This window comes from Dendropsophus ebraccatus, chromosome 12, assembly GCF_027789765.1.
Source record: "Dendropsophus ebraccatus isolate aDenEbr1 chromosome 12, aDenEbr1.pat, whole genome shotgun sequence".
Taxonomy (NCBI): Eukaryota; Metazoa; Chordata; class Amphibia; order Anura; family Hylidae; genus Dendropsophus; species Dendropsophus ebraccatus.
Genome location: NC_091465.1, coordinates 92127026 through 92146473, shown reverse-complemented (window position 1 = coordinate 92146473; position 19448 = coordinate 92127026). Strand labels below are relative to the sequence as shown.

The window sequence follows — 19448 nt, the reverse complement described above, 5'->3', positions numbered from 1 at the left end:
GGTAGGGGAGAGGACAGGGTAGGGGAGAGGACAGGGTAGGGGAGAGGACAGGGTAGGGGAGAGGACAGGGTAGGGGAGAGGACAGGGTAGGGGAGAGGACAAGGTAGGGGAAAGGACAGGGTAGGGGAGAGGACAGGGTAGGGGAGAGGACAGAGTAGGGGAGAGGACAAGGTAGGGGAGAGGACAGGGTAGGGGAGAGGACAGGGTAGGGGAGAGGACAGGGTAGGGGAGAGGACAGGGTAGAGGAGACGAGACGGTAGGGGAGAGGAGAGGACAGGGTAGGGGAGAGGACCGGAGAGGGGAGAGGACAGGGTAGAGGAGAGGACCGGAGAGGGGAGAGGACAGGGTAGAGGAGAGGACCGGAGAGGTGAGAGGACAGGGTAGAGGAGAGGACTGGAGAGGGGAGAGGACCGGAGAGGGGAGATCATTTTGAAACATTTAGATGTGTGACCAGGTGACTAATGCAGAGATGACCACAATAAACACAAAGACGCCAGTTTTCTGTGTTAAATATTTTTATTGGTAAATAAACTGTTCCCAGGTTATTGATGATTTGAGCAGCAGGCATCAATCAGGTTGTATCTGCACCATTATTTGGCGTCCACTAAATGGTAAAGTACAAAGCTACGGAATCTGTTGGCGCTACACAAAAAGTATTATTATTAGGTCAGCAAATTAATATTCTGAGGTTCTGGTGTTTTTGGGTGGGATTACGGGTCAGCGTCGTCCGTCACTTATTGACGTCTTCAGAGATTCCCTTCTCTTTCCTGGCTTTTGATGAAACATTTGGGGCCGTAGATATTAGCTGTTGTTGTTGTGGTAGATGGCGGTAAAGCGGGTTCATTCTGCCTCAGAGAGAAGCGTAGATGGGACTCTTCACACCGAGCTGAAGGAAAAAGACAATGTAGAGATTCAGCGTGGTTGTATGTTAGGATTGAGCATCATGGGATTTGTAGTCTCATTCATTAACATAGACAATGTCTTCTTTGGAGCTGGTCCCAGTACTAACGCTGTCCCCACCTACCTGCCAATGACAATGGTGGTGGTAATGTGTCTACTACCTCTTTACCACCTATACTAAGCCCCTGTATGTGACTGCAGCATGGCTCTGTCCTCACAGACTACCCTCTATACCTACTATAATATCCCTAGACCCACTATAATACCTTTGTAACTCCATTAGGTCCCGACTATGATCAGAGACCTTGACACATTGTTTACTGAGGTGGAAAACCTTACGATCCCCTGTGTCCTGACCAATCACAGGTTCTCAATGCCTCTTTTACTGCAGCTCTGCTAGGTGGTTGGCATAGCTCTAGAAATCCACTGGAGGTTTTTACATTGAAGTATTTTTTGTTGTAAAATTTTTTAAAAACTTTTTTAAAAAAATTAATAGATTCTCACCAGGGGCTGAAGTAATTTGCAATCCAGGAGCGGACAGTAACGGAGATGTCTGAGGAGCTTTCACCGCTCTTTAGGTGGAGATCATCGTTGGCTTCTCGGTTGAAGTTTCCACAAGCACCACAGATTTTCCCGGACATGGTCTCCTTACCGGTGATCTGGATTGTACCATTCTTGTTGAAGATCACAGTTATCTTGTCACGCAGCTCGATAGTTGTTTCAGTCTGAGATGTCTGGATCTTCACGGCACCTTTTCCGAGTTCTGCCGGGGCTTGAAGCTCCCAACCATTCAACTGGAGGGAAATAGAGAAAAGTGTGGTGTAAGAACTCTCCAGTAAAGTCATCTCCAGCTTACAATGTGCTGAACAACTAAAGCTGCCAGGTAAAGAGCAAAGTTCATCAATCCACCCAATAACCTACAACTAGTGTCAAGCGAACCTGTCAAAATGATCAGATTGTGCAACATTATCTGAACCCGAACGCTCAGCTTTGATTCCGAAGTTTGATGCCGCCCTAAGAAGTCCTGGAAAACCTGGATACAGATTATGGCCTATGGCTCCCAAGGGCGACATCCAACTTCTGCAGCTGCGGGGGATCAAATGCTGAGCGTTCTGGTTTCAGATAATGTCGCTGAGCCTGAACATTTTGACAGGTTTGCACAACACTGCCTATATCCCTACTGTATTGATCCAGAGCAAGGCATGAGAGTGAAGATGGCAATTGCCCCACACTGGTGGAGGATCATTCCTGACTGCAAACATATTCGGATCACCTCCAGAAATATAATTTCTGGAAATTGTAATATAGTGTAGAAAGGCATCCAGGAACCTCTTATTTTTTGTTCCCTGATGTCTGGAAGCCCATCAGCCCCCCCCCCCCCGCCCCTCAACCAATATTATTTTAACCAAGAAGGTCTCAATGTTTAGAAGAGGTCCATGAACGTCTCACCCAGATGTCCTGCTGCCCATTCACAGATACCAGTCCTTGGGGTGTGAAGATTTGCAGAGCTCGTCCCTCTCTGTATCTGCTGCACTTCTTCACCTCCACCACCACCATGAACTTGTCTTTTGCATCTTTGCTGCACGATGATGCCATCACATAGGACTCGTCTGTTGGAAATTGCCCAGAGATCCCATCAAAAGTAATGAATTTATGGTTTGTCTTTAAGACACATTGAGATTCAAGGGGCTGACAGCTGCGCTCTCCATCTCGCAATTGGCATATCTCATTGCTGGCACAGCCTAAGGTGACGCAGGACAACACTCCCGACTGGCAGGTGCAGCGCTGTCCACAGTCTTCTGCTACCACAGATTCACCGGCCTGAAACATAATAGTGTAGTCAGGTATGCTTGTACAAAGGTGCGCTCCCTGTGTTCAGGAATAGTATTACAGGAATAACAACAACATAACAATGCCTGGAGGAGGCCTTCTCTGTCTTGGCTTTGGTCTACCTTAGTAGATGCGAGACAAACTGATTACTAGGGATAGGGACATATGCATAGGGAGTGATAGAGGTCACACTCAGGCTCTTCCACATACTAGGCACTAATCTTATAGTATAGGATATGATGACTATGGGCCCTATTCCACGGGCACAATCAACAGTGTAAACAAGCAACGATCTGCTAGATCGGCGCTTGTTTACTGGGCCAATTCCACGGCCCGATGATCGTTTAGTGAGGGCTGCAGGGACATCATTACGGATGTCCTTGCAGCCCTTGCAGCATACATTACCTAGCAGTGCTTCTCCTTCGCTCCGTCTTCCTCCCCAGGTCCCGCAGCGCAGCATCAGCTTCAGTGCGGCCTGACTGAGCTGTCAGACCGCTCAGCCAATCACTGGCCAGGACAGGGGGAGGAAGGCGGAGCGTAGGAGAAGCCCTGCTAGGTAATGTATGCTGCTTCTCAGATCGTCGGCCGCCCGCCGTGCACGGCTATTTCACAAAGCAATGCGCAGTGGGTGACCAATGATTTTAGGTGTGGGCCTAAATAAATGATCAGCCAATGACACGATCATCGGCTGATCGTTCTCTCTATTTTACAGAGCAGGAATCGGCCGAATCGGGCCGATTACACTGGTCGACAATTTTTTAAAAGTTGTTTGGTTCAGAAATAAAATTATCCATTTCTTAATGATTTTTATCTGCTGAATTCAAATATCACAAGGAAAAATGTGAATTGTTTCTAGTTTCTATGATATCGGAGAGTTCTCATGTGACTGTGAATTGTCTCTAGTTTCTATGATATCGGAGAGTTCTCATGTGACTGTGAATTGTCTCTAGTTTCTATGATATCGGAGAGTTCTCATGTGACTGTGAATTGTCTCTAGTTTCTATGATATCGGAGAGTTCTCATGTGACTGTGAATTGTCTCTAGTTCCTATGATATCGGAGAGTTCTCATGTGACTGTGAATTGTCTCTAGTATCTATGATATGGGAGAGTTCTCATGTGACTGTGAATTGTCTCTAGTTTCTATGATATCGGAGAGTTCTCATGTGACTGTGAATTGTCTCTAGTTTCTATGATATCGGAGAGTTCTCATGTGACTGTGAATTGTCTCTAGTTTCTATGATGTCGGAGAGTTCTCATGTGACTGTGAATTGTCTCTAGTTTCTATGATATCTCAGAGTTCTCATGTGACTGTGAATTGTCTCTAGTTTCTATGATATCGCAGAGTTCTCATGTGACTGTGAATTGTCTCTAGTTTCTATGATATCGGAGAGTTCTCATGTGACTGTGAATTGTCTCTAGTTTCTATGATATCTCGGAGTTCTCATGTGACTGTGAATTGTCTCTAGTTTCTATGATTTCGGAGAGTTCCCATGTGACTGTGAATTGTCTCTAGTTTCTATGATATGGGAGAGTTCTCATGTGACTGTGAATTGTGTATAGTTTCTATGATATGGGAGAGTTCTCATGTGACTGTGAATTGTCTCTAGTTTCTATGATATCGGAGAGTTCTCATGTGACTGTGAATTGTCTCTAGTTTCTATGATATAGGAGAGTTCTCATGTGACTGAATTGTCTCTAGTTTCTATGATATCGGAGAGTTCTCATGTGACTGTGAATTGTCTCTAGTTTCTATGATATCAGAGAGTTCTCATGTGACTGTGATTTGTCTCTAGTTTCTATGATATCAGAGAGTTCTAATGTGACTGAATTGTCTCTAGTTTCTATGATATGGGAGAGTTCTCATGTGACTGAATTGTCTCTAGTTTCTATGATATCGGAGAGTTCTCATGTGACTGTGAATTGTCTCTAGTTTCTATGATATGGGAGAGTTCTCATGTGACTGTGAATTGTCTCTAGTTTCTATGATATCAGAGAGTTCTCATGTGACTATGAATTGTCTCTAGTTTCTATGATATGGGAGAGTTCTCATGTGACTGTGAATTGTCTCTAGTTTCTATGATATCGGAGAGTTCTCATGTGACTGTGAATTGTCTCTAGTTTCTATGATATCAGAGAGTTCTAATGTGACTGAATTGTCTCTAGTTTCTATGATATGGGAGAGTTCTCATGTGACTGAATTGTCTCTAGTTTCTATGATATCGGAGAGTTCTCATGTGACTGTGAATTGTCTCTAGTTTCTATGATATCAGACTGTGAATTGTCTCTAGTTTCTATGATATCAGAGAGTTCTCATGTGACTGTGATTTGTCTCTAGTTTCTATGATATCAGAGAGTTCTAATGTGACTGAATTGTCTCTAGTTTCTATGATATGGGAGAGTTCTCATGTGACTGAATTGTCTCTAGTTTCTATGATATCGGAGAGTTCTCATGTGACTATGAATTGTCTCTAGTATCTATGATATGGGAGAGTTCTCATGTGACTGTGAATTGTCTCTAGTTTCTATGATATGGGAGAGTTCTCATGTGACTGTGAATTGTCTCTAGTTTCTATGATATCGGAGAGTTCTCATGTGACTGTGAATTGTCTCTAGTTTCTATGATATCTCAGAGTTCTCATGTGACTGTGAATTGTCTCTAGTTTCTATGATATCGGAGAGTTCTCATGTGACTGTGAATTGTCTCTAGTATCTATGATATCGGAGAGTTCTCATGTGACTGTGAATTGTCTCTAGTTTCTATGATATGGGAGAGTTCTCATGTGACTGTGAATTGTCTCTAGTTTCTATGATATCAGAGAGTTCTCATGTGACTATGAATTGTCTCTAGTTTCTATGATATGGGAGAGTTCTCATGTGACTGTGAATTGTCTCTAGTTTCTATGATATCTCAGAGTTCTCATGTGACTGAATTGTCTCTAGTTTCTATGATATCTCAGAGTTCTCATGTGACTATGAATTGTCTCTAGTTTCTATGATATGGGAGAGTTCTCATGTGACTGTGAATTGTCTCTAGTTTCTATGATATCTCAGAGTTCTCATGTGACTGTGAATTGTCTCTAGTTTCTATGATATCGGAGAGTTCTCATGTGACTGTGAATTGTCTCTAGTTTCTATGATATCTCAGAGTTCTCATGTGACTGTGAATTGTCTCTAGTTTCTATGATATGGGAGAGTTCTCATGTGACTGTGAATTGTCTCTAGTTTCTATGATATCGGAGAGTTCTCATGTGACTGAATTGTCTCTAGTTTCTATGATATCAGAGAGTTCTCATGTGACTGAATTGTCTCTAGTTTCTATGATATGGGAGAGTTCTCATGTGACTGTGAATTGTCTCTAGTATCTATGATATTGGAGAGTTCTCATGTGACTGTGAATTGTCCCTAGTTTCTATGATATTGGAGAGTTCTCATGTGACTGTGAATTGTCTCTAGTTTCTATGATATCGGAGAGTTCTCATGTGACTGTGAATTGTCTCTAGTTTCTATGATATCGGAGAGTTCTCATGTGACTGTGAATTGTCTCTAGTTTCTATGATATCGGAGAGTTCTCATGTGACTGTGAATTGTCTCTAGTTTCTATGATATCGGAGAGTTCTCATGTGACTGTGAATTGTCTCTAGTTTCTATGATATCGGAGAGTTCTCATGTGACTGTGAATTGTCTCTAGTTTCTATGATATCGGAGAGTTCTCATGTGACCGTGAATTGTCTCTAGTTTCTATATCTCAGAGTTCTCATGTGACTGTGAATTGTCTCTAGTTTCTATGATATCTCAGAGTTCTCATGTGACTGTGAATTGTCTCTAGTTTCTATGATATGGGAGAGTTCTCATGTGACTGTGAATTGTCTCTAGTTTCTATGATATCTCAGAGTTCTCATGTGACTGTGAATTGTCTCTAGTTTCTATGATATGGGAGAGTTCTCATGTGACTGAGAATTGTCTCTAGTTTCTATGATATCAGAGATTTCTCATGTGACTGTGAATTGTCTCTAGTTTCTATGATATCAGAGATTTCTCATTCCTCCTTATTCAATGGCGTCTCGGTGCACTTACACCTGTCTTTTGTATTCATACACGGGATTGTCTCTGATAACTGTCCAAAAGTAATCTGCAAACATTGATGGCTTCCATTTACCCCCATACCTTAGGCTGGGTTCACACTGCGTTTTTGCAATCTGTTTTTTTTCATCTGTTTTTTGCTAAAAATGGATGAAAAACAAATGCATTTGTGTGCATCCATTTTGATCCGTTTTTCCATTGACTTCCATTAAAAAAAAAAAAAAAACGTATCGAAACGGATCCGCTTTTTTAACGGACACAAAAGTAGTGTTGACACTACTTTTGTGTCCGTTAAAAAAAAACGGATCCGTTTTTTGTTTTTTTTTTTAATGGAAGTCAATGGAAAAGCAGATTAAAATGGATGCACACAAATGCATGTTTTTTTCATCCGTTTTTCGCAAAAAACGGATGGAAAACACGGATAGCAAAAACGCAGTGTGAACCTAGCTTTATACCATAACTATTGGTCATTCTAAGATGATGCAATATACCAGTTGATGATGCAATACTGATGATGCAAACTTTTCCTAGTAATGTATCACAGGCTGTGAGAAGTATAGAAAGTGCGTCTATATCGTGGACATTTTTTTGAACATCATTTTTGATCTCAGCGCCCAAAAATTAGTTAAGTTCAACTGTTTTCATGTCGGAACCTTTTTGGCTGTTGACCTGTGTTATTGCTCCGTGGAATAGGCCCCTAAGACTTGGCGGCTCCCACACCACCATATTCATTCTCCATCTCAGGCTACTTACTAGTCTGTATTGTTCTTCTTATTATACAGTATAAGGAGAATTACACCCTATAGGGGTCGAACCTCATAACCTTCTCCAATTATAAGACCTAAGCTCCCAACATGCAGGGAACTTCATGCCATTGGTGATGTGCTTCCTTGTGTGTACGTGTGTATATCATACTAGCTATATACTCCATCATAGAGTGGTTGCCTCCATACATCTTCATATAACAGTATTTGGTCACACATGAGAGAGGTTTTTTCTTACCTTCACGTATCGTCCATTATAGTTACATCCACATTTGTCCAGTGTAACACACTTCTCCCCGTCGAACCTATATCCAGCGTCACACTGACAACCCTCGTAGCATCTGTCAGTGCAGGTGCTCGGAGCCAGGAGACTGGAGCAGGTAAAGGGACAGGTCTTGGTGCAGGATTTATAGAGACTGTTGGCTGGACACGATGGGGCTGCTGGGAAAAGAAGAAGATAACATGACCATTAGGCACAATGGATGGAGCCACCACCGCTACATGGGCTCCTTAGTGTTCTAAAGAATCAAGGTCCAGGATCACACATTAGCCCTGGTTGGAGGCATGGTTGAACTCCTAAAGGCACTGGTTGGCGCTATGTCTACAATATGCATATGGTGACCATTTGGGACTCACAGTCTGGGCCCACAAGTCGCATGTTGCTCCGGAGCCAATGATTAGACACCAGTGCACTGTACAAACAGCCCATTAGCTTCAATAGACTCTGTGTAGTCCATCACTCTATGGGCAGTGGTGCCGCGAGGTCATTGGGGACCTGCTGGCAGTCTACAGCTTGTAGTCAGCAAGGACGCCCTGGCATCAACTAATTATTGAGGAAATGTTTAACAAAAAAGCGATTATCCTAAGCAGAAGATTCATAAAGTACTGGATCTAGAAGCCACATAGAGCGGTAAAATGATTTCTCCCAAAGGCCCTGTTCACACTGAGCAAGAACAGCATGCTCAGTGTCCTGCTTTGAGGGAATGAGAGAGTGAATGATAGTGTGCTCGCTCCTCCGCTGCCACCGCTCTCCGATCAAATAAGTGACATGTAATTTATTTGAGGGAAGAGGGGAGGAAGCGGACAGGAATAGGTGAGGAATTAGGCAAGGAATTGAAGAGGAATCCGATCTTATTTCAGCTTGAAATTCCTCCCGTAAAATATGTACAGAGCAATGTCCCATTGTGTTCAATGGGATTTTCATTCTGTTGTTCACGCTGCAGAATTTCTGTGCAGAATTTTCTGCCGCTGATCCGCCCTCCGCCCAAAGGCCCCATTTACACTGAGCAAGAACGACGGAATCCCGCTGTGCTCAGTGTCCTGCTTTGAGTCAGTGAGAGGGCGCGCGCGTCCGCTGCCGCCGTTCTCCATTCACGGAAATGACATGTCAATTCTTTGGGCGGATTCTGCTACAGAAATCCTATAGAAGTCAATGGGGGCTTAAATTCTCCTTGCATTCTGCTCAAATTCTGCACGAATTCTGCTCACATTCACCTCCGATTCTGCTCCTACAATATGTTCCAAATTATTATGCAAAAAGTGTTTAGGAGTGTTAAGGTAAGAATTTTTTGGTTTGTTAGTTAAACTCATTGATGGTGATGGGTGTCCGGGCTCTTTATATCACTGAAAGCAATTGCAGACACCTGTGCTAATTAGTTTGGCAGGTGTGTCCAATTAAAGCCAAGACTACCTAAGAAGGCTGTCCCACATTATTAGGCAGCCTACATTTTGAGCCAAAATGGGAAAGAAAAAGGACCTGTCAGCTGCTGAGAAGCAACAAATTGTGGAGTGTTTAGGTCACGGCCTGACTACAATCACCACGGCCAAGACACTTCATGGTGATCATCCCACAAGAAGTATGTCGCTGATTCCCAGCACACACGTGTGCACACTGAGAAGGGAGAATGGCGGACTATTTCCAACAGGCAATTACTTCAGGTTAAAAGAGCAGCTGCAAAAATGCCTTGTCATAGCAGCAGACAACGTTCCTCCAACGTTCCCGAACAACGATGTCCCCCAAAACAACAAGATGCAGGGTCCTTCAGAGGTCTGCAGCTGTGCGTAATCCTGTCCACCTCCTCTATCCACGTACACAAGCAGAAATGGCTCCAGTGGACCAAACAATACACGAAGACTGACCGATGAGTGCCGTGCAACAATGGTCCAGATGGATGGAGTGGAGGATGGCTGGTGAGTGCCGTGCAACGATGGTCCAGATGGATGGAGTGGAGGATGGCTGGTGAGTGCCGTGCAACGATGGTCCAGGTGGATGGAGTGGAGGATGGCTGGTGAGTGCCGTGCAAGGCTCAATGGTCCTGATGGATGGAGTGGAGGATGGCAGGTGAGTGCCGTGGAACGATGGTCCAGATGGATGGAGTGGAGGATGGCTGGTGAGTGCCGTGCAACGATGGTCCAGATGGATGGAGTGGAGGATGGCTGGTGAGTGCCGTGCAAGGCTCAATGGTCCTGATGGATGGAGTGGAGGATGGCAGGTGAGTGCCGTGCAACAATGGTCCAGATGGATGGAGTGGAGGATGGCTGGTGAGTGCCGTGCAAGGCTCAATGGTCCTGATGGATGGAGTGGAGGATGGCAGGTGAGTGCCGTGCAACAATGGTCCAGATGGATGGAGTGGAGGATGGCTGGTGAGTGCCGTGCAACGATGGTCCAGATGGATGGAGTGGAGGATGGCTGGTGAGTGCCGTGCAAGGCTCAATGGTCCTGATGGATGGAGTGGAGGATGGCAGGTGAGTGCCGTGCAATGATGGTCCAGATGGATGGAGTGGAGGATGGCTGGTGAGTGCCGTGCAATGATGGTCCAGATGGATGGAGTGGAGGATGGCTGGTGAGTGCCGTGCAACGATGGTCCAGATGGATGGAGTGGAGGATGGCTGGTGAGTGCCGTGCAAGGCTCAATGGTCCTGATGGATGGAGTGGAGGATGGCAGGTGAGTGCCGTGGAACGATGGTCCAGATGGATGGAGTGGAGGATGGCTGGTGAGTGCCGTGCAACGATGGTCCAGATGGATGGAGTGGAGGATGGCTGGTGAGTGCCGTGCAAGGCTCAATGGTCCTGATGGATGGAGTGGAGGATGGCAGGTGAGTGCCGTGCAACAATGGTCCAGATGGATGGAGTGGAGGATGGCTGGTGAGTGCCGTGCAACGATGGTCCAGATGGATGGAGTGGAGGATGGCTGGTGAGTGCCGTGCAAGGCTCAATGGTCCTGATGGATGGAGTGGAGGATGGCAGGTGAGTGCCGTGCAATGATGGTCCAGATGGATGGAGTGGAAGATGGCTGGTGAGTGCCGTGCAATGATGGTCCAGATGGATGGAGTGGAGGATAGCTGGTGAGTGCCGTGCAACGATGGTCCAGATGGATGGAGTGGAGGATGGCTGGTGAGTGCCGTGCAAGGCTCAATGGTCCTGATGGATGGAGTGGAGGATGGCAGGTGAGTGCCGTGGAACGATGGTCCAGAGGGATGGAGTGGAGGATGGCTGGTGAGTGCCGTGCAACGATGGTCCAGATGGATGGAGTGGAGGATGGCTGGTGAGTGCCGTGCAAGGCTCAATGGTCCTGATGGATGGAGTGGAGGATGGCTGGTGAGTGCCGTGCAACAATGGTCCAGATGGATGGAGTGGAGGATGGCTGGTGAGTGCCGTGCAACGATGGTCCAGATGGATGGAGTGGAGGATGGCTGGTGAGTGCCGTGCAAGGCTCAATGGTCCTGATGGATGGAGTGGAGGATGGCAGGTGAGTGCCGTGCAATGATGGTCCAGATGGATGGAGTGGAAGATGGCTGGTGAGTGCCGTGCAATGATGGTCCAGATGGATGGAGTGGAGGATAGCTGGTGAGTGCCGTGCAACGATGGTCCAGATGGATGGAGTGGAGGATGGCTGGTGAGTGCCGTGCAACGATGGTCCAGATGGATGGAGTGGAGGATGGCTGGTGAGTGTCGTGCAAGGCTCAATGGTCCTGATGGATGGAGTGGAGGATGGCAGGTGAGTGCCGTGGAACGATGGTCCGATGTATGGAGTGGAGGATGGCTGGTGAGTGCCGTGGAATGATGGTCCAGATGTATGGAGTGGAGGATGGCTGGTGAGTGCCGTGCAACGATGGTCCAGATGGATGGAGTGGAGGATGGCTGGTGAGTGCCGTGCAAGGCTCAATGGTCCTGATGGATGGAGTGGAGGATGGCTGGCTGATGGACACCCCATGCAAACACGGCAAGGAGGAGGTGGACTAATGTTTTGGGCTGCAATCATGGGGAGAGAGATTGTCAGCCCCTTTAGGATCCCTGAATGGGTAAAGATGAACTCCATAATGTATGTAGAGTCTCTCACACACCACTTCCTGCCATGGTTCAAGAAGAAGAAGCGTGCATGCCGCAGCAAGAGGATTCTCCTGCATGATAATGCACCAATGTCTCATGCTGCAAGTAACACATCTGCATCTCTGGCCGCTATGGGCATAAAAAGGGACAAACTTATGGTGTGGCCTTCATGCTCCCCTGACCTAAACCCCATGGAGAACCTTGGGAGCATCATAAAAAGGAGTGTCTATGATGGAGGGAGGCAGTCTATGATGGAGGGAGTCAGTCTATGATGGAGGGAGGCAGTCTATGACGGAGGAAGGGAGGCTGTCTATGATGGAGGAAGGGAGGCTGTCTATGATGGAGGAAGGCTGTCTATGATGGAGGGAAGCGGTCTATGGTGGAGGGAGGCAGTCTATGGTGGAGGGAGGCAGTCTATGATGGAGGGACTCAGTCTATGTTGGAGGGAGGCAGTCTATTATGGAGGGAGGCGGTCCATGATGGAGGGAGGCAGTCTATGATAGAGGGAGGGAGGCAGTCTATGATGGAGGGAGCGAAGCAGTCTATGATGAAGGGAGGGAGCAAAGCAGTCTATGATGGAGGGAGGGAGCAAAGCAGTCTATGATGGAGGGAGGCAGTCTATGATGGAGGGAGGCAGTCTATGATGGAGGGAGGCAGTCTATGACGGAGGGAGGTAGTCTATGATGGAGTGAGGCAGTCTGTGATGGAGGGAGGCAGTCTATGATGGAGGGAGGCAGTCTATGATGGAGGGAGGCAGCCTATGGTGGAGGGCGGCAGTCTATGATGGAGGGAGGCGGTCTATGATGGAGGAAGGCTGTCTATGATGGAGGGAAGCGGTCTATGGTGGAGGGAGGCAGTCTATGGTGGAGGGAGGCAGTCTATGATGGAGGGACTCAGTCTATGTTGGAGGGAGGCAGTCTATTATGGAGGGAGGCGGTCCATGATGGAGGGAGGCAGTCTATGATGGAGGGAGGGAGGCAGTCTATGATGGAGGGAGCGAAGCAGTCTATGATGAAGGGAGGGAGCAAAGCAGTCTATGATGGAGGGAGGGAGCAAAGCAGTCTATGATGGAGGGAGGCAGTCTATGATGGAGGGAGGCAGTCTATGATGGAGGGAGGCAGTCTATGACGGAGGGAGGTAGTCTATGATGGAGTGAGGCAGTCTGTGATGGAGGGAGGCAGTCTATGATGGAGGGAGGCAGTCTATGATGGAGGGAGGCAGCCTATGGTGGAGGGCGGCAGTCTATGATGGAGGGAGGCGGTCTATGATGGAGGGAGGCGGTCTATGATGGAGGGAGGCGGTCTATGATGGAGGGAGGCAGTCTATGATGGAGGGAGGCAGTCTATGATGGAGGGAGGTAGTCTATGATGGAGGGAGGCAGTGTATGATGGAGGGAGGGAGGCAATCTATGGTGGAGGGAGGCAGTCTATGATGGAGGGAGGCAGTCTATGATGGAAGGAGGCAGTGTATGATGGAGGGAGGGAGGCAATCTATGGTGGAGGGAGGCAGTCTATGATGGAGGGAGGCAGTCTACATCTAAGCAGCAGCTCTGGGAGGGGATTCTGTCCTCATGCAAAACAATTGAAGCAGAAACCATCCAAAAACGGACAAATTCAATGGAGGAGAGATCGGCAGCTTGTGTCCTACAAGGCTCCTCTGTGCAGATGGAACATCCCCGAGAAGACATCATAGACCAGAGAAGTGATGTCAGTCTAATATCAGGAGAAAATAGTGAGGGTATATACGTGTAACACACGAGAGTACCTGAGTATAATAAGATGATAGTCCTCTTGTCGAGCGGGATACCCGTGTAGAAAGGAGTCCAAACACTGGTGCTGCTTTATTATTTAGCAATATACTCGGTACACTTTAGCTCACCGGCTGATCCACACACCCAAGCGTCCACCTGGTGTCCTGCGGACGTTTCGGAGGATAAGGCTCCTCCTTCCTCATGCGCAAGGACGTAGGGGGTGGAAGGTCTAATATATGCACGTCAGTAACAAAAATGCTACAATTTATCCATAACCTATATTAGTATTTATAATTATATATACATAGTGACTATTCATATATTATACGCATGATCATATAAGGAAGGAAAACGAAAACATCTCTAATCCTACAAAAATACTTTAAAGCTACATGTTTCATTGAGACCCTTTGGGCTCAATGTCTCAAGTTCAGTTACCCAAAATACTTCACGGCGAAGGAGATGTCTGCGGTTCTCCTCGCTGTCATTACATATCTCAAGTTGTTCAATTATTTGCCACCGCAAATCACAGATGTTATGTCGGTGTTCGGAGAAGTGTCGTGCCACTGTTGTTTCTCCGAAATCATTATTCAGATCTTCATAACTCTTTTCTTTCCTTGCTGTAAATCTCCTAATTGCAGATTTATGTTCGTTAAGTCTCAATTTAATCTGTCTGCTGGTTTGTCCCACATATCCCATACCGCATGGACATTTGAGCAAATATATCACATTGGCATCATTACAAGTAGGAAAGCCTTTGATTGGGTATTTTTTACCTTTCATTGGGTGACATAATTCGCCACCTCTGATAATGCTATTACAATGTTGGCATTTCATACAAGCAAAGGTGCTGCTGCTAAAAATGTCTGTCTGTCTTTTTTCTTTTTCTTTATGTCACTTCTAACCAACCTGTTCCCTAGTAATTTATTTTTCCTGTAGCAGAAAGTAGGTTTTTCTTTAAATTCAGAGCCATATTTAGGATCGCTGCTTGACAGCTTCCAGTGTTTCATAACTGCACGTTTGATCGTATGTCATACTGTATAGTAATTTATTCTCCTTTTTCTTTGTGTTATTCTTCTTACGTCTCCTCACCTCTACTCTATTCAATCTATCTATTTCTCTACTGATTCTCTCTAGGTCACGTTTTTTATACCCCCTTTCTAAGAACTTTTTTGTTAGTTTTTTTGCGTTTTTTCTGTATTCACTTCGAGAGCTAGAGATCCTTTTAGCTCTAATGTACTGGGATTTAGGGAGACTTTTAAAAACGTGAGGGGCATGCTGACTAGTTTTAAGCAATATGTTGTTCCTGTCAGTAGGTTTAGAATACAGTGTAGTTTCAAATCTATCATCACTCCTTTTGGCCTCCACATCTAGGAAATGGATGACATCTTTATCATGTTCTAAAGTGAATTTGATAGATGGGTGACATGAATACATTTTTTCCACAAACTCTAGAAGAGCTTGTTCACTCTCTGTCCATATTAAGCAAACATCGTCCACATAGCGAACCCATCTGGACGATGTTGGCAAATTACTCATTACGTATTGTTCTTCAAAATTATGCATGAAGATATTTGCGAGGCTCGGAGCCACGGAGGACCCCATCGAAACTCCATGCTTCTGCAAAAAAAAACTCCTCATCAAATCTGAAATAATTCTTCGATAAGACCAAATCTAACAGTCCCATTAGAAAACCGATCATGCTGTTGCTTAGTCGGGCATTTTTACATAACTGTTCTCTGACGCAGTACAATCCCTCATTTTGGGGGATATTAGTATATAAACTTTGCACGTCTAAGGTGCATAAAAATGTTACCCCTTCACAAGGGACGGTCTCCATTACATCCAAGAATTGTCCTGTGTCAGAGAGACAGCGATCCAAACTTCTAACAATTTCCTGCAAAAAAGAATCCACATACATTGACAAGGACTGCAGCAATGACCCGGACCCAGACACGATGGGTCGGCCGGGTGGACTGCTGCAGTCCTTGTGGATCTTAGGCAACAAGTAAAGCACGGGTACCCGTGGAGAATCCACACAAAGAGCTTTCATTGTTCTTACACTAATTACACCTGCTGTAGCTGCCTCCTCTACATATGTGTCAACAATCCTTTTAAATTCTCTGGTAGGGTCACTTTTCAACTTAACATAAACATTGGTGTCAGACAATTGCCGCATTGCTTCTAGGACATAGGAGGTGCGATTCTGCACCACAATCGCACCTCCCTTGTCCGCCCTTTTGATAATAATGGATGAATCCTCCTCAAGTCCACGTAGGGCTTCATACTCCGCTTTAGTTAAGTTTGCATGCACCTTCGGCACCTGATCCCAATGAGTCCGCACGTCTTGTGCGACCATACGTTCAAACATAGATAATGAGTCATTGTTCACATGAGGATCATATGCGCTTTTTTTAAACAGTGTAAGTGGCACTACATCCAGTGGAGATGAAACACTTCTTTCATGTCTTTTCACATCATAAAAATGCACTTTCAATCTTAGTGTTCTACAAAATTTATATAGATCTACAAGAAAATCGAATTCCGATATGTCCTTGGTAGGTACAAAGCCCAGTCCTTTATTTAACACTTTGATTTCTGTTGCATTAAGTGGTCTATCGAAGATATTGACCACCAAATTTTCTGATTTACACATGTTACTTTCTCTTTATTTTTTCTTTTGATTTTTGTTTGGTTTTTGAGCTTGTTTCTCTCTGTGAGGTCCCCTCCTCCGATTGTACACTGCTTTCCGACTCCTCGGTGGTGTCCTTGTTGTTGGGTTTCTTGCCTAAAAAACGTTGAGATTTTTTATAGCCTCCTTTAACACTTGTTTGATGTCCCCCTGTATTGGACACATCGGTAGAGTATTCACTTGATGCGTCTGATTTATCGCTTCGTAATTTTTCACGTCTGGCAAACCGTCTCTCCTCTGCCCAAGTGTAAACACGGTTTAACATATAATCCCGGGTATCCCGCTCGAATTTAGAGATTTTACCTTGCAGGATGGTATTTCTCAGTCTGTCTATGGAATCATTCAGATCGTCACTGATTTTCTGACATTCAGCGACTGTTTTTTATCCTTGATTATTTTTTCTGTCTCGTTTATTTCAATATTCACTTTTTCTATCGCGGTTTGGAGATGCTTGACGGTCAGCAGCATTAGATCTAAAGAGTGTTGATTATTTAATGCGTACCATCGTTGGTGGTATACTGCATCATCATGTAATAAAATAGGAGATAGCTTACATCGCAGGCCTCTCGGAATACGCTGTACCTTTAAATATTCGGTCATGGTGGAAGCATGTAATACGAGACTTAGATGTTTCTTTTTTAAGGTCTCAAGTTGTTTAGTATAATCGATCTTGCATTGATCTTTAGCGTTTGCAAGAGTGTAGCCAGCTGTCGTAGCTTGAGATAGTATATTTAAACGATCATCTTGGGTGAATGAAAAAACTTCAGCCTTACTATCTGTGAGCTTAGCGATTTCGTCAAATGACATAATTCACACTTGTGCAACAATAAGCCCACACACTGGACTCAAGTGGAAATAACAACTTGAATATGAGAAAAAAATTCAATCGCACTGAAAGCCTTCAGGCCAAATCACTCACTATTGGGTCTCCACTGACCCTCCAATACAGAGGTGGCGAATTATGTCACCCAATGAAAGGTAAAAAATACCCAATCAAAGGCTTTCCTACTTGTAATGATGCCAATGTGATATATTTGCTCAAATGTCCATGCGGTATGGGATATGTGGGACAAACCAGCAGACAGATTAAATTGAGACTTAACGAACATAAATCTGCAATTAGGAGATTTACAGCAAGGAAAGAAAAAGAAAAGAGTTATGAAGATCTGAATAATGATTTCGGAGAAACAACAGTGGCGCGACACTTCTCCGAACACCGACATAACATCTGTGATTTGCGGTGGCAAATAATTGAACAACTTGAGATATGTAATGACAGCGAGGAGAACCGCAGACATCTCCTTCGCCGTGAAGTATTTTGGGTAACTGAACTTGAGACATTGAGCCCAAAGGGTCTCAATGAAACATGTAGCTTTAAAGTATTTTTGTAGGATTAGAGATGTTTTCGTTTTCCTTCCTTATATGATCATGCGTATTATATATGAATAGTCACTATGTATATATAATTATAAATACTAATATAGGTTATGGATAAATTGTAGCATTTTTGTTACTGACGTGCATATATTAGACCTTCCACCCCCTACGTCCTTGCGCATGAGGAAGGAGGAGCCTTATCCTCCGAAACGTCCGCAGGACACCAGGTGGACGCTTGGGTGTGTGGATCAGCCGGTGAGCTAAAGTGTACCGAGTATATTGCTAAATAATAAAGCAGCACCAGTGTTTGGACTCCTTTCTACACGGGTATCCCGCTCGACAAGAGGACTATCATCTTATTATACTCAGGTACTCTCGTGTGTTACACGTATATACCCTCACTATTTTCTCCTGATATTTGTATTGGAGGGTCAGTGGAGACCCAATAGTGAGTGATTTGGCCTGAAGGCTTTCAGTGCGATTGAATTTTTTTTTCATATTCAAGTGATGTCAGTCTGTAATAATCTGCTAATTCTTATATATCACAAATCACCAGGGTTTTGTTCCTAATAAAAATGAAAAGGTTGAAAACTCTGCTGCATAATTATTTAGAACATGTATTTTCAGTGCATTTTGAGTTTTTATTTATATTTTTAAATATACTGTTATCATAGGCAGTTTGTTCAAAAACCTTTCAATTATACTCGAATAGTTGATGACTAGAAAATTACAATGACTGCAATTCATATAGGAAATTTTGGAAAATAAGAGAAAATATTATTTGCATAATAATTTGGAACACATAATATTCTTTTAGAGGTGAATAAGCGAGGAATTTAAAGCAGAAAACTTTCCTCGAGAATTCCTCAGTGTGAACGCACCCTTAAAAAAGTGGAATCTCTAGGAACTGGGATCCCTATAACGGCAGCTGAAGATGGCGAGGCAAGGTACGAAGACGACTTACCGCAGCTGGTGTTAGTCCTCCATTGCCCAACCTTGGCTCCTTTTTCTTGGCACAATGCTGTGTAGGCTTGTAGACTGGCACACAGAGCTTCCTCACCACCACGCCTGGCACAAACATCAAACACACAGCTCTGGGCATATCTTTCGGGAGGCACCAAGGCATGGCACTCCTTGAATGCTCCTTGCGGGTCTGTGATCCTTCCACATTTGCTGGGAGAATTTGCTTCGATGGTGGCAGCTTCACTACAGGTCGGACACTGACTGCCAGAACATCCTCGGCAGCTCAGCCCACCTCTCCCCACTGTCCAGGACTCAGCTAGTAATGAGACGTTGCTGACAATGGTGCCATTTTGAAGACGTAAGTCATCTTTAGGGTTCCTGTTGAAATTACCACAGAGGCCTTCAGTGCGTCCGCTATAGGAGCTGGGGACCCAGACCGAGACGTAGTATTGCTGGTCGGATAACACCCTATAGCCATAGATGGTCTGGATAACCACATTATTTCCTTCCTGGTTTACCCAATACTCCTGGTTATGTGATTTACAGGGGACATTATACTTCTCTCTGTTCACCTAAAATAGAAAGAAAGAAAAGAGAAGAAGAGAAAAGAAAGAATAAGATGTTCTTTTATAATGTAACTTCTTGTAGATGATGACAGGATTGGGTCACTACAAGTGTATTGGTCCCACTAACCTCAATGGTCCAGGTTCTTCCTCTCTCCAGGTGTATGACATGGTTTCCTAAGGTCACGGTGATTGACT

General features: G+C 44.9%; 1 protein-coding gene across 1 annotated transcript in view; it reads right to left on the bottom strand.

Annotated features, from left to right (window-relative positions):
* Positions 1–497: 497 nt before the first annotated feature.
* Positions 498–19448, bottom strand: part of LOC138769948 (IgGFc-binding protein-like) — a 133835-nt gene continuing 114884 nt past the window's right edge. Inside the window, exons 33-38 of the mRNA XM_069948721.1 lie at positions 19381–19448; positions 18689–19259; positions 7814–8016; positions 2350–2721; positions 1405–1694; positions 498–886 (exon numbers count right to left, since the gene is read on the bottom strand). The exon at positions 19381–19448 is cut by the window's right edge and continues 501 nt beyond it. Of these exons, the coding sequence (XP_069804822.1) occupies positions 877–886; positions 1405–1694; positions 2350–2721; positions 7814–8016; positions 18689–19259; positions 19381–19448 (1514 nt within the window). The 3' untranslated portion in view covers positions 498–876. The remainder of the gene's footprint in view (positions 887–1404; positions 1695–2349; positions 2722–7813; positions 8017–18688; positions 19260–19380) is intronic.